The 13,497-nt window shown below is 39.7% G+C and overlaps 2 protein-coding genes across 2 annotated transcripts; both read left to right on the plus strand.

Annotated features, from left to right (window-relative positions):
• Positions 1-3,918: 3,918 nt before the first annotated feature.
• On the plus strand, positions 3,919-6,090 carry LOC102703362 (phenylacetaldehyde reductase-like). The gene is made up of 6 exons (XM_006646380.3): positions 3,919-4,181; positions 4,307-4,479; positions 4,603-4,788; positions 5,258-5,420; positions 5,514-5,700; positions 5,782-6,090. The coding sequence occupies exons 1-6, from the start codon at positions 4,046-4,048 to the stop codon at positions 5,921-5,923; spliced, it is 987 nt and encodes a 328-aa protein (XP_006646443.2). The 5' UTR covers positions 3,919-4,045; the 3' UTR covers positions 5,924-6,090.
• Positions 6,091-10,196: 4,106 nt separating this feature from the next.
• LOC102703644 (gamma-interferon-responsive lysosomal thiol protein-like) lies at positions 10,197-13,226 on the plus strand. Its single transcript, XM_015840959.1, has 6 exons — positions 10,197-10,463; positions 10,574-10,639; positions 10,874-11,014; positions 12,128-12,220; positions 12,321-12,437; positions 12,746-13,226. Exons 1-6 carry the CDS (start codon positions 10,197-10,199, stop codon positions 12,800-12,802), a joined length of 741 nt encoding a protein of 246 aa, XP_015696445.1. The 3' UTR covers positions 12,803-13,226.
• The last annotated feature ends 271 nt before the right edge of the window (positions 13,227-13,497 follow it).

The raw sequence follows: 13,497 nt of genomic DNA on the forward strand, positions 1-13,497 counted from the left end.
TGTAGTCAATGATCGATACCTCTCGGGAAAAAAAGATAAAATCTGGAGAATGAGGTGATACTTTGCTGTGTTTTGTGGGGGAACGGAGATGTGCTACTGAATGATTGATTATTACTGAGCTGCCGAGCTGGGAGGTGGCAAGAAAGAAAGGCCTCCGCCCCGACCAATGAACCTCCTACTACGAACTACTACCAATTAGAGCAGGTACAATAACATGCTATAAACCGGCTATAAGCATATTTTAAGAAGATAAGAGGAGAGAAGGGCATAGCTGCAATACAAACTCTAAAACACATGTGTATATGATAGGTGAGACCGAATATTAATTGTGTAGTCTATGCTATTGTATGAATTGATTATTAAGTTGACTATAGACAAGTTAAAGCCAACAGTTAGCTATACTATTGAACTTACTCTTAGCCCAACCGAGAAACCTCCCAGAACGATTTCGGTCCAGACCAACTCGGCTACGGATCGTGATTTATGAGCCCAAATGCCCGATCGACCGATAAGCATAGCCACCCACCATGGCACCATCCCGTCCCGCTTCCTACCTTAACAGCGACTCGTGCGCCTGAGCCCATGTTGGCATCGGCCTCCTGGCAGAGATGGGCTTAGGCTTGTCCGTAGGTTTATTTACGGTTAACTTCTTATCTGCATGATTTAAGTTTTATTTTAAAATAAAATTTAATTTATTTAATTGAACTCAAACCAATGCTAAAATACTTACGGGCTGACCTACGCCATCCCCAGGCTTCCAACGTGCCAAGCACCTAAGCAAAGATAACATGTCCCCTCACTGCCTCGCGCAGTCGTGGGCATCTAATGTATTCGTACCTTCTACTATGTTTGTTCCATATTATAATATTTTTAACCATGTCTAGATTTATCTATTCTTAATGTATATAATTTATATATGCACTGTCTTAATTCATTAGTATACACAATAAATTTAGGCAAGATTTAAAAATCTTACGCTACAAAACCGAGAGAGTATATATATCCTAAAACTCAACATACAAATATACCATATCATCACCCACTAGCAATTACTACAAATTTATATTATCTATATCTGTATATTCTAGAGCTCAACATGCGAGTATATCAAATCATTGTCCCCATATCATTTCCATTATATTTTAACATATACCTATTCACTATTTCTATAATATTTAACATCTATCCATCCATATATAACACACAACAAATCTCGGGGCATTACCTGTTTCATAATCTAAGTGACCCCATCTAGTAGTATTGTTTGTTACATAGGCAATATGTTTAAACAAAATCTTCCCCATAACTTTAATTTTTAATTAAACTTTATAAATATGTAGATATTTTGATCAAACTATCGCAAAACTATACATTGTGTGTATCACAAAACTATAGGTTATTAGTTTTAATAAAACTACATATTTAAGACATTGTATCATAAAAGTACAAATTATATAACAAATTTAACAATGTGTGTCACAAAACTATATATTTAACACCAAATTTACCGGCAAAACTAAATATTTAAGGTATCGTACCATAGAACTACAGATTTAGTAGCGAAATTACCGAGGAACTACGTATTTAAAGTTTGCATACATAGCTATGGTTGCTTTTTTATGTTACAAAGCTACAATTTTTGGGTAAAATTCTAAAGTTTCGCGATATACATCTTTAAATAGAATGTTTTATGATAGTTTAATTAAAGTATATATAGGTTTGTGAAATTTAATATGAAAAACTATGTATGTAAACTTTAAAATCTATGGTTCTTTGATAACTTCACTACTAAATATGTTGTTTTTATGATACAATACCTTAAATATGTAGTTTTGTGATACACATAATTAAACTTATTATTTCAGATAGTATAGTCAAAATAATTTTTTACTCGTAATTTTTATATCACCCCTCTATGTTTTTATTTAGCACTCATACTTTTTTTTATTTATGTATGTCTAAAATTTTGCAATACAAGACCATAACAACCACAAAGTACATAAATTCAATCCAACAATCGGTCAACATTCGATGTTTTCGCTCTCCTCCCCACCAAAACCGATTTCTCTTCTTTGGACGTTGGTGAAGCCGTTGGCCTGTTGCTATCCCGCGCTATCTCTAAGTGCTCCTATTGTATCCACCCCTTATTCAACCTCCTCCCTACCACCAAACGCCAATGGGGAAGTGAGGCCACGAGGTTCGATGAGGTCATGACGGTGGTTGAAGAGAAGCTAAGGTAGGTTGGTAGAGAAACCGAGACAAGTCGGTATGAATTGCACACCTCATCTTCCTCCTCCATGGTTGCGTTCATATTTTCTCTCATGTATGCTAGTGATGACCCCCCTTGTCCCCATCTACAGCAACCTCACTAGGAGAAACTTCACTATATCCTCTCTTGTGTGCATCGCCTCTTCGCTTCGTAATCTTCCTCGAATCTATGGCATGAATCAGGATCAACCCAGGCTAATGGGTTCCATCCCCGTGATGGAGGCAATGGAGGGTCCACATGGTTCTCCTAATACATTCCAATCATCACCTCTCGACCCTCAAAATCTAGTTTTTATGGTTTCTCGCACTGGTGATTTATGGCCACCTCGATAACGCAATGTGCAAGACAAAATGCAGGCCTCTCTAGGAGCGGTGACACCATCAAGAGGAGACCATGACAGTGGGATGTAATGTAATGGGCCTCACCCAAGGCATCTCTGTGAGCCGTCCATCATGCACTAAGAGCTAAGGAGTTTGCACCCTCCGTGGAGGCAATGTGTTTGGCTGAGGTGGAGTCGTGACATCAATGTGGATATTTATTTTTATTTCTTTGGCGGGGTGCTCGCCATGTCGGCGCACTGGGAATGATGATTTGCTCACTTCACTAAACTGTCACCGCACGGAATAAATTTTATGTGTTCGACTGACTCTGTTGTATAAGAATTCACGCATGCCCATTGTCGTGTTCTTTTGGTCAGAGACAAGTTTGACAATTCATTGAGAAATAGCCCCTAGCTCAAATTTGAAACAGTCATATGGCATTCAAATGTAAGGGATTCGGGCATGCAAATTTGATTCTAAATGTAAAGGATTCTAGGCTACTACTTTTCTCTTTACCACTCATCACTTGCCTTCTATTTAATGACCGTATCATAGTTTTTCTTCTCTATATTTTTTTTTCAAAATAAGCTAGAATCACATATATGAAAGATGAATGGAGTGGTATTATTTTGATTGAGTTCCTACATTATAGAGTCACATCAACAACATTGTTAACTTGCTGGTTGTACTCTGCGCTATATATTCATTCCAAAATATATTAATTTCTAAGTTATTAGCATGGATTAAAATTAGGAGGAAAATAAGTATCTCGCAATAAATAAAAAATGAATATAGATGAGACAGTAGATGGAGATAAAATGAAAACAATTTTAAATGTGATGAATAATATGGTGATTAATGAAATGAGAAAAATACTTATATTGTAAGAAAAAAATCAAATTAAAGAAATACTAGTGATGCCGCGTTTGGCAACCGGGGTAAGTTATCTACGCCCCCTCCCCTCGTTTTCTGCGTGCCCGAACTACTAAACGATGTATTTTTTAAAAAAGTTTATATAGTAATTTTTTTAAAATTATATTAATTAATTTATTTTATATTTTATAATAATTAATAATTAATTAATCATATATTAATTTATTATTACGTTTTCGGCGCCCGATAGCTAACCCGCCAACGCAGCCTGAGTATCTCCTGCTGCATAGAGTCATCACGGATAAATAGCACTTCTCTGTCCAAACTGGGCCAGGCCTGTCCGTTTCAAAGACCATGGAAACGATCTGGATTCACAGAACGCGATATGTAATTTATTGCCAGCGTGCATCACGCTACACACCAACAGCGCCTAGCACGCAACGCGCCAAACAGGCAAACCCAGCAGTGCCTCCCCGCGCCGCGCGGTCTCTTTCCACCACGGTGGGTGTCCGTCCGTACGTCTGGGAGGGGGGGGGGGGGGGGGGCGTCGCGCGTTCCGTGCGCAGGGCGAAGCATCGAGAAGATGGCTGCGCCTGGGGACAGCGGCGCCGGTGGTGGCCTCGTCTGCGTGACGGGCGGCAGCGGCTTCATCGGCTCGTGGCTGGTCCGCCTCCTCCTCGACCGCGGCTACACCGTCCACGCCACCGTCAAGAACCTCCGTAACGCGCGCTTTCTTTAGCTCTCGTCCTCTCCATTTCCATGGACTACGCCGAGCCGGCGCCGGCAGTTCGGAGCTGTTAACCGCGACACCTTCTTTTTTTTTTTTTTTTGTTACCTCTCGTAGAGGACGAGGGCGAGACGAGGCACCTGCAGGCTCTGGACGGCGCCGACACGCGGCTCCGGCTGTTCCAGATGGACCTCCTCGACCCGGCTTCCGTCACGCCGGCGGTCGACAGCGCCCGCGGCGTCTTCCACCTGGCCTCCCCTGTCATACTGCACCAGCCTCAAGATCCCGAGGCAACGATTCACTCATCACAAATCCCATCTATTCAGCCTATCCTTGCACTTGCACGTGTGCAGTTCTCTCGGTCATATACACTACGTCATAGCCCCTGATACTTGTGCTGCCACCGCCTGCAGGGTGAGCTGCTGCAGCCAGCGGTGCGTGGCACTCTCAACGTCCTCCGCGCCGCGAAGGACTGCGGTGTCGGCCGCGTCGTGATGGTTTCGTCGCAGGCTGCCATGGTGCCGGTCCCTGAGTGGCCTGCCGGTAAGGTCATCGACGACGACTGCTGGGCCGACGTCGACCTCCTCAAGAAGAAACAGGTATATAACGTTGCCGCCGCCGGTGCACACAAAGCCACGCAAGTATAAGTATTTCGCGTTGTCAAACTTGTGCGATTTTGCTCCCGCGGATTTGGGATGCACTTACAAAGTTCGCAATCTTTTTCCGAAGGGCCAAAAACTGCTCGTGTAGCCGCATTTGGGTTGTCAAGGTGCTAGTACTAGTTAACAAGTCACAAATTACAATCAAGTGTTCTCAGTGCGACCTGTTGTAATGCTTTTCCCCACTTTTCTGGAAGAGCATGCCCTACATGTCGGATGAGAACTTCAAATATAATACTCTCTCTAATTTGAGAGTGTGTACACACACATACATGCATGTACTGTAATGTCAACCAACCAAAACTCGATTACAATAACTAAATTGATGATCAAGGATGGATTTAACTTCATACTGGGGAAACATGAGTGTACTTGTTCTCCAAGCTGTGCTTATTTTTCTCCACTGCAGTTTTGGTACAACGTATCTAAAACGCTGGCAGAGAAAGCTGCCTGGGACTTCGCCACGAAGGAGGGTTTGCAGCTGGCCGTGATCAATCCAGGCTTGGTATTGGGCCCAATGTTGACGCCATCCCCTACTGCTAGTCTGCGTCTGCTAATGCAGATTCTGGGAGGTCATTCTCTTGACAGTATCACAGGCTTGCAGCTCTGTATCCCTTTAATTTGTTGCATTGCAAATCCAGCATCTAAGACTGCTTACTACACAGGCCAGAGGATTGACATGGATGACTTCTACGTTGGCATTGTCGATGTCAGAGACGTGGCACAGTCCCTGATAGTGCTGTATGAGAACCCATCGGCACAGGGGCGCCACTTGTGCACTGAGTCCATTGAACGTCTGATTGATTTCCATGATAAACTTGCTGAGCTTTACCCTGAATTCCCGGTCTCCAGGTGATGCATCTATGACAACAGCATCTCTTCCATCAGATGCAGTGTTCTTCTCTTGTTAATTTCTTCCTTTTTCCACATCAGAATCCAGGAGGATAAACAAGGCTGGGTGGTGAGATCAAAGGCTGCCTCCAAGAAGTTAATTGATTTGGGTGTAAATTTCATTCCATCCGACAAAACCATCAGGGACAGCGTAGATTGTTTGAGAAACAAAGGTTATATATAGCCTTTGAACATATATATTTCGTGTATCAGGTCCAGAAAACAGTTATATTTGAGTTTTCCTAGTTGAATAAAATGTCGGAATGCATAGGCATTTCCTCACCATCAATAATACATTTTTTTTCTTCAGAAAGGATTAATATATGTCAGCATCTTTGGTCATTTGGTAGTTCTAGACTCGAACTGATTGAAAAATCAAAAGAAGATAAATTAGATAGAATAGACGCAAAGCCATTCACACACACCCAAAAAAGAGAGTAAAGAACAGTATAAATAAAGCAAAGGCCCCATCGTTTTGCTTTTTATAAGAAAAGGCGAAACCATGTTTTTATAAATGAAAAATAATTTATGAGTAAAATTTTTATATACCATATAAACTCAGAAGCAAAAACTGTAAAATAAACCACGATAAAAAAAATATAAAATCAAGTTTAAAATTAGGTCTTAATATTTAAGTTTTAGCTTATAAGCAGTTGCAATTGCGAACGATGGGAGCCGAAATCTAGATATGAGATCTCTCCCAGGACTCTTTACCCATTATCTAGATATGAAATCGCATACACGTCCTCCACGTCCAGCCCCTATGCATTGTTCCTTTTTATGAAAGAACGAAAATGATAACCAGGCCGGTAGGTCGTCCTACAAGTCACTGGTCAAAAACGAAATATTTTTCTTTCTTTCTTTTGAAACAGGGTCCATCCCACGAGTCAAAAAATAAATCTCCTCATCTAACGTGGTGTAGTCCCTTTGTCTAGATTCATAGTTAGGAATCATATCAAATGTTCGAATCAAATATTTAAAAATTTTAATTCCATCAATCAAATCTGGTCACTATTGTTAGATTATAATATGAAGGTATACATGTAAGTTAAAAATCACATACACGTCCTCCACATCCAGTCCCCCCATGCATTGCGCGCGTGTTTGATCAAAGAACGAAAAATCAAACGTTTGATCATATCAAAAGTGGGAATGATATATTTTTTGATGGAGGGTGTAGTCCACATGAATAGGTAACCAAATATCTGTTATTTAGGATAAAGGGGGTGTACTCTAAACTCTCGAGCTATATCACTAGTCTGTTGCATAGCATCTATCTATCTATCTATCTATTATTATAATATAAAGATAGATTTGAAAGGAGGCTCCACGTTCGCTCTGGAGGCTAGAAATTCCCACGTTAATCGGAGAAAAAGAAAAAATATGAACCATTAGACTATGGTGGGTCTAGATTATAACGGTGTAGATCAATAGCTGATAGCTATAGTTATATAAGTAGTGCAATTTATTTGAAGAAAAAGAAAAAATATGGGCCGTTAGATGATGGCTCACGATGCCACCGATCCATCTAATCGCCGGAATCACCGACAAGAAAGATTAATTCATGGCTTACCGAGGCGCTCGACTAATCGAAAGCTCCGGCGACGGTGTCCCGTGTCCGCCATGGCTGACTCCAACAGGGTAGGTAGCAGCTTGCTCCAGTGATCGTCCATCGCGGTACAGCTCCAGGTAGATCATGCAAGAGCTTTTATATGGATCGAACACGATGGCTTAGAAAAATAAAGACAGTTTTGAAAAGAGGCGTCACGTTCGCTCTTAAAGCTAGAAATTTTCATGTTAATCGGAGAAAAAGAAAAAATATGGACCGTTAGAGCATGATGGGTCCAGATTATAACGGTGTAGATTGATAGTTATAATTATATAAACATAATCGAAGAAAAATATGGACCGCTAGATCATGGTGGGTTTAGATTATAACGATGTAGATTAATAGATATATTTGTATGAGAAGTAAAATCTAGAGTGAAGTGCACCAGTGGTCCTTAAACTTGTGTGTATGTGTCATCTAGGTTCCTAAACTCTCAAAATGCATTTTTGGTCCCCGAATTTGTTCGGGGGTGTCATATAGGTCCAAATGGGCTCCGACCCACTCCATCCGCTGACGTGGCATGCCACGGTGGCGCCTACGTGTTGATGGTGCCATGTGGGTCCCACATGTCAGTATCTCTCCTCCTTATTCTTTTCTCTCCCTTCTTGTAGACGCTACTGTGGTATGTCACGTCAGCGGATGGAGTGGGTTGGAGCCCGTTTGGACCTATATGACACCCCGGACAAGTTCGGGGACCCAAACATGTATTTTGAGAGTTCAGGGACCTAAATGACACATACACACAAGTTTAGGGACCGCTGGCGCACTCCACTCAAACTATATACATATTATAAAATCGAAAATTGTTTTCGTTGGCCGTTCACCGAGATCAGATTATGTCTTAATTAAAATAAGAAAAAGGATAAGATAAAATAATATATTTTTTGAATCGAACTCAAGTTTGGAATTGGAAGAAAAAAGATAAGATAAGATAATATTTTTTTTAATCGGACTCAGGTATGGAATTGAAAGTCTGAGTTCGATTCCCATAGGTTGCAACGCCGACTAATAATTAATTAAAATTTATATTTGAGTTTTAATTTATAGTGTTTTTATATATTTTTTATTATTAAATATATCAAACAATATATTGCAAATTTAACACCAAAATTTTGACATCTAAATAAATTCTTAAATTAAATCATTATTATTGTGATTTTTATAGTAGATTGTTTTGATTGTTGTACAAAGTTGACGAGAAAATATATTTCTACATATAATTATTTTATTTATGTATAAAGTTTATGAACAGAAATATTTTACTTATGTTTAAAGTTTATGAATATCTATGCATAAAGTCTATAGCAAGAAATATTTTATCTATGGATAAAGTTTATGTATATTTATGTAAAAAGTTTATGAATGGAGATATTTTATTTATGTATCATGTTTAAGAATAGAAAAATAGTAACAAGAGCACTGTTAGATCATGATGGATTCGATTTTCTTCTTTCTAATTTAGAAAGTTATATAACTGTTGACTTAAAGTCTATAGCAAGAAATATTTTATCTATGGGTAAAGTTTATGTATATTTATGTAAAAAGTTTATGAATGGAGATATTTTATTTATGTATCATGTTTAAGAATAGAAAAGTAGTAACAAGAGCACGGTTAGATCATGGTGGATTCGATTGTCTCCTTTATAATTTAGAAAGTTATATAACCGTTAACTCAGACACCCACAAAATTTTTTAGCATAGCAACAAAATCTGACAAGTGGACATGTACCATCATGATAATATAGCCTAATCAAAAAGGAAACTGTGAAACTTAATTTCCCACACGAGGCAAAAGCTAAAGTCCTGTCTGTATAGGAACAGAGATCATTAATGTACAGGTTTGTTCTCGAGATACACATAGATAAAAAAATAGATAAATATGTTTTAAATAGAATCATTCTGTTTGTAAATATGTAGAACAGATAAACATATCTCTCATATATGTAAATTAGTCTGCTATCATTTTGTTTATCAGATAAATATGAGTAAAACATACAAATAGATCTCACACGTAGCTATGGGTACGACACGCCATGGCAAGATTAATATGCTTAAAGAATCAATATAAATAAATAAAATATTTAATATAATTATATTAAGAGATGTAAACTATAACATGTTTTAGAGTTTAAAGATCAAAAGAGATATGGGTAAAACATAAAAATGACTTAAATCTAGCAGCGCAAATGCGCGGCCACTGCTAGTTCAAATAATTTCTATGTTTTTATTAAAAAAAAGTAACAATATGAACTTATATAAGACATATCACCCTACAACCACACAATTTCAACAATATGACTTTTATAAGTTGCAGCAACACGATATATTTGAACCTGTATTTTTTTAGGTGACATATCTCATAATAATCTATTTTTTTTAAGTTTTTTGATGACATAGAAGGGACGTTCCTAGGAGAGTTTAGAATCATTCTTCAGCATAAAGGCGCCAGATAGATGTTCCTGTGTGGAGTTCCAACTTGCAATCTTTGAACCCCACAAGGCACCATCAAAGGCAAAGCTACACTCGCAACGGCCGGCCAAAGTTGGCTCTCACTCGATTCGATTCGCCGGGCTGACCTGAATCCACGCTCACTCCTTGAAAACCTGCCTCCCGCGCAACCTGGGAAAAGATCGCCTGACAGATGAAAATGATGCCTTCCAGGAGGAGGAGGAGGAGATGATCCAAGAGCATCTCCTCCTCCGTCTTCTTCCTTTCGCCCCCAAAAGGAGCTAAAGCATATCTCGATTTCGCGATCGAATCGACGCGTACATTGCGCATCGCCCTAGCTACCCTTGCACAAAGAAAAAGGCGGTGCCTTGAGTTCTCTTTTCGTCTCTCCGTGATGCCCATGGCTTCTTGGTCTTCTTCCTCCTCGCGAATGCTTCCTCGCGTCCTCGTCTTGTCCTTCGTCCTCCTCTCCCTCGCCACGGCGCCATGCGCCGCTAGGAGAGTCACTGTGTCTGTCTACTACGAGACGTTGTGCCCGTTCTGCTCAGGCTTCGTCGTCAACGACCTCTCCAGGCTCTTCCGCGACGGTCTCTCCTCCGTTGTTGACCTCCGCCTCGTGCCGTTCGGCAATGGCCGCGTCTCTCCCGACGGTTCCATAGCCTGCCAGGTACTCCCCCCTTAGCCAGTGTGTTGCTCACCCGTTTCTGTTCATTCGTCCGTCGTTTCCGCTCTCAACCGTGCTTCTTGATTGCTTGCCTTGCTTGCTTAATTTTGCAGCATGGAGAGGAAGAATGCCAACTCAACGAGATAGAGGCTTGCGTGATCAGACTATGGCCTGACGCGGTAATGCCTTACTATACCCTTGTTATTAACAGAAAAAAAAAGTCTCTGAACATTAATATCTTGGTTCTGATAGTTCATATGAGCTAAGCTATAATTACGTGAGATAATATGCTGGCATTTATGCATCCATATATGTCGAATATATGATAGATCTGCCAAGTTCATGTATTGCTCACGTCACTTGAATTTAAGGCAATGCACTAATTTCACAAGTATCTGTTCTTCTGAATACAGGGACAGCATTTCCCTTTCATTAATTGCATTGAGCATTTCGCTTTGACTCAAAAATGGAACGCGTGGCAGTCTTGCTTTCAAGAAACTGGTCTGGCCTCTCAACCTGTTCTAGACTGCTATAACTCAGGCTATGGCAGACAGGTAGGCTCGGTCATTGAATTTCATATGTCCATATGTCCATTGTCTTTCAATTGCAGACCTTTTTTTTCTCGATCGGCTGAAAGTTTACAGGGAGCAAGCAGAATGGGCAAATCGACAGGATGCTGTCGTTGCATCCGTTCTGAAAACTCAGAAGCGGAATGCATTAATTGCCCTGGAAAACAGCTAAACTAAGGTGGTGTTTAGATTGAGAAAATTTTTAGGAGAAGTGTCACGTCAAATGTTTGACCGGATATTAGAAGGGGTTTTCGGACACGAATGAAAAAACGAATTTCACGGCTAGCCTAGAAACCGTGAGACGAATCTTTTGAGCCTAATTAATCTGTCATTAGTACATGTTGGGTACTGTAGCACTTATAGCTAATCATGGGCTAATTAGGCTCAAAAGATTCGTCTCAAGATTTTTTCCATAACTGTGCAATTAGTTTTTTGGTTTATCTATATTTAATGCTTTATTTAGGTGTTCAAAAATTTGATGCGATATTTTTGGAAAAAAAATTTAGGAACTAAACAAGGCCTAACTGTCTACATCTCTACATCTCTGAAAATCCTTCCCTCCTCGTCTCCTCCAATCTCAATGATTATACCATGATGCATAAGAGCTTCATGTTTGCCATAAACTTTGACAATATGGTATCTTTGCTAGTATTTGTATTTTTTTTTGCAAAAAAGACAGGTGGTCAAAGCTTGAGCCACTATCAGTTATTTGAAAACTGGAGATCATAGAACCTGTTTAGTTCCCAAAATTTTTTTAAAAAAACATTACATTAAATCTTTAGACACCTAAATAAAGCATTAAATATATATGAACATTAAAACTAATTACACAGTTATGGAAGAAATCGTAAGACGAATCTTTTGAGCCTAATTAGGACATGAATAGCCATAAGTGCTACAGTAACCAATATTTGCTAATGACTGATTAATTAGACTCAACAAAATCCGTCTTGTAGTTTCCAAACGGAATCTAAAATTTGTTTTGTAATTAGACTACGTTTAATACTTTAAATGTATGTTTGAAAGTTTGATGTGATGTTTTTGTAAAATTTTTTTGCAAACTAAACAAGTCCATAATAAATCAATTGAAATATGCAGCTTCAACTCCAGTATGCTGCAGAGACGAATGCCCTTCAGCCTCCTCATCAGTTTGTACCTTGGGTGATCATAAACGGAAGGCCCCTTGGTGATGTAAGTTACAGTTTTTTTTTTCTTCTGAAAATCCTGGTCTTATTATGCACTGCTTAAATCTGTTAGGATAACTAGCACTTTATTATGCCATGGTAAGCAGGACTACACGAATGTTGAAGCCTACATCTGCAGAGCCTATGACGGAGAACTTCCTGAGGCGTGCAAGGGAAGACACCTCACAATTGCTCAACAGACGAGAGCAAGCAGAGGAGGCAAGGTGCGCCCAGCTAGCAAAACTATCAGTTGATTCGTCGGCGAGAAAAAAAACCTTAGATAAAGGCATGAGGCAGCAAAATGATTTGCTTTGTTTTGAAGCTGAAAAGATCTGGGATCTGTACTGCCCAACAACTTGGTTTAGCTATATTTTGCTGTTAATTGGATCGGCATTTCCATCACGCAACTAGTATTATGGCTGTTGATCTTTGTGGGGGCAAATAAGAACCTTGATTTGTTTTGCACATTTCATTTCACATCCTTCTTTTCAGATACGCAAGCCTGATCGATGTTCATGTTCTTGTGATGCAGAGGAATCCACATGAGTTGGCCGTTCTACTTGGCTTCTGCATCGCAGTGTGGTTCTGACCTCTGAAGACCTTTCAGGAACAGACGAAGCTAACCAATCTTTAAAAAGAAGAAGATGAAACTAACCCAGTAGACTAAAAACTGAAGCACTAATATACACAAAATAGCCATTGCATAACCCATAAAGTTACAAAATTTCCCCATTTTCTTGCTTTTAGGCAAAATGTATCCTGTCTTTTGTCCAACAGCGAGTTTAGTATCATTGACCGTCTCAGATCAGGAGAGCCACGCTCAAGCCTGATTGTTACATTAGGCCTGTTGTCATACAAAGCAAGTGTAATTAAAACTGCTTTCTGCCTTCCTGGATGTTTCTGTTCCTTCAACAGATTCAGTAAATAACCTTCTCGGCTCCCCTGATTCTCACTAATCACATGGGTGGCACGTTTGTGTCTGTAAAGCATAGTAAGAGTATTTTTAAAGTAGAGTGGCCCCACTTTTCAGAAGGATGGCAAATGTGGTTTATTAAGCACTAATTGGTACAGTACGATCATCTGACACTCCAGATTCCAGAACATGCTCCTCTCTGAAACAGAGACTGCTAATATACCTTCCCCGGGTTATCCTGATCAGTGCAGACTCTGCTATACTAATTTTTAGAAGGAACTTTTGCGTGAGTATCACTGTATGACTAGCTATTTCAAGGTTGGTCCTAAACATACTTGTGCAAAATTTACCCTCTGGCCCTCACGACACGA

The sequence above is a fragment of the Oryza brachyantha genome, chromosome 1 (genome assembly GCF_000231095.2).
Source record: "Oryza brachyantha chromosome 1, ObraRS2, whole genome shotgun sequence".
Lineage (NCBI taxonomy): Eukaryota > Viridiplantae > Streptophyta > Magnoliopsida > Poales > Poaceae > Oryza > Oryza brachyantha.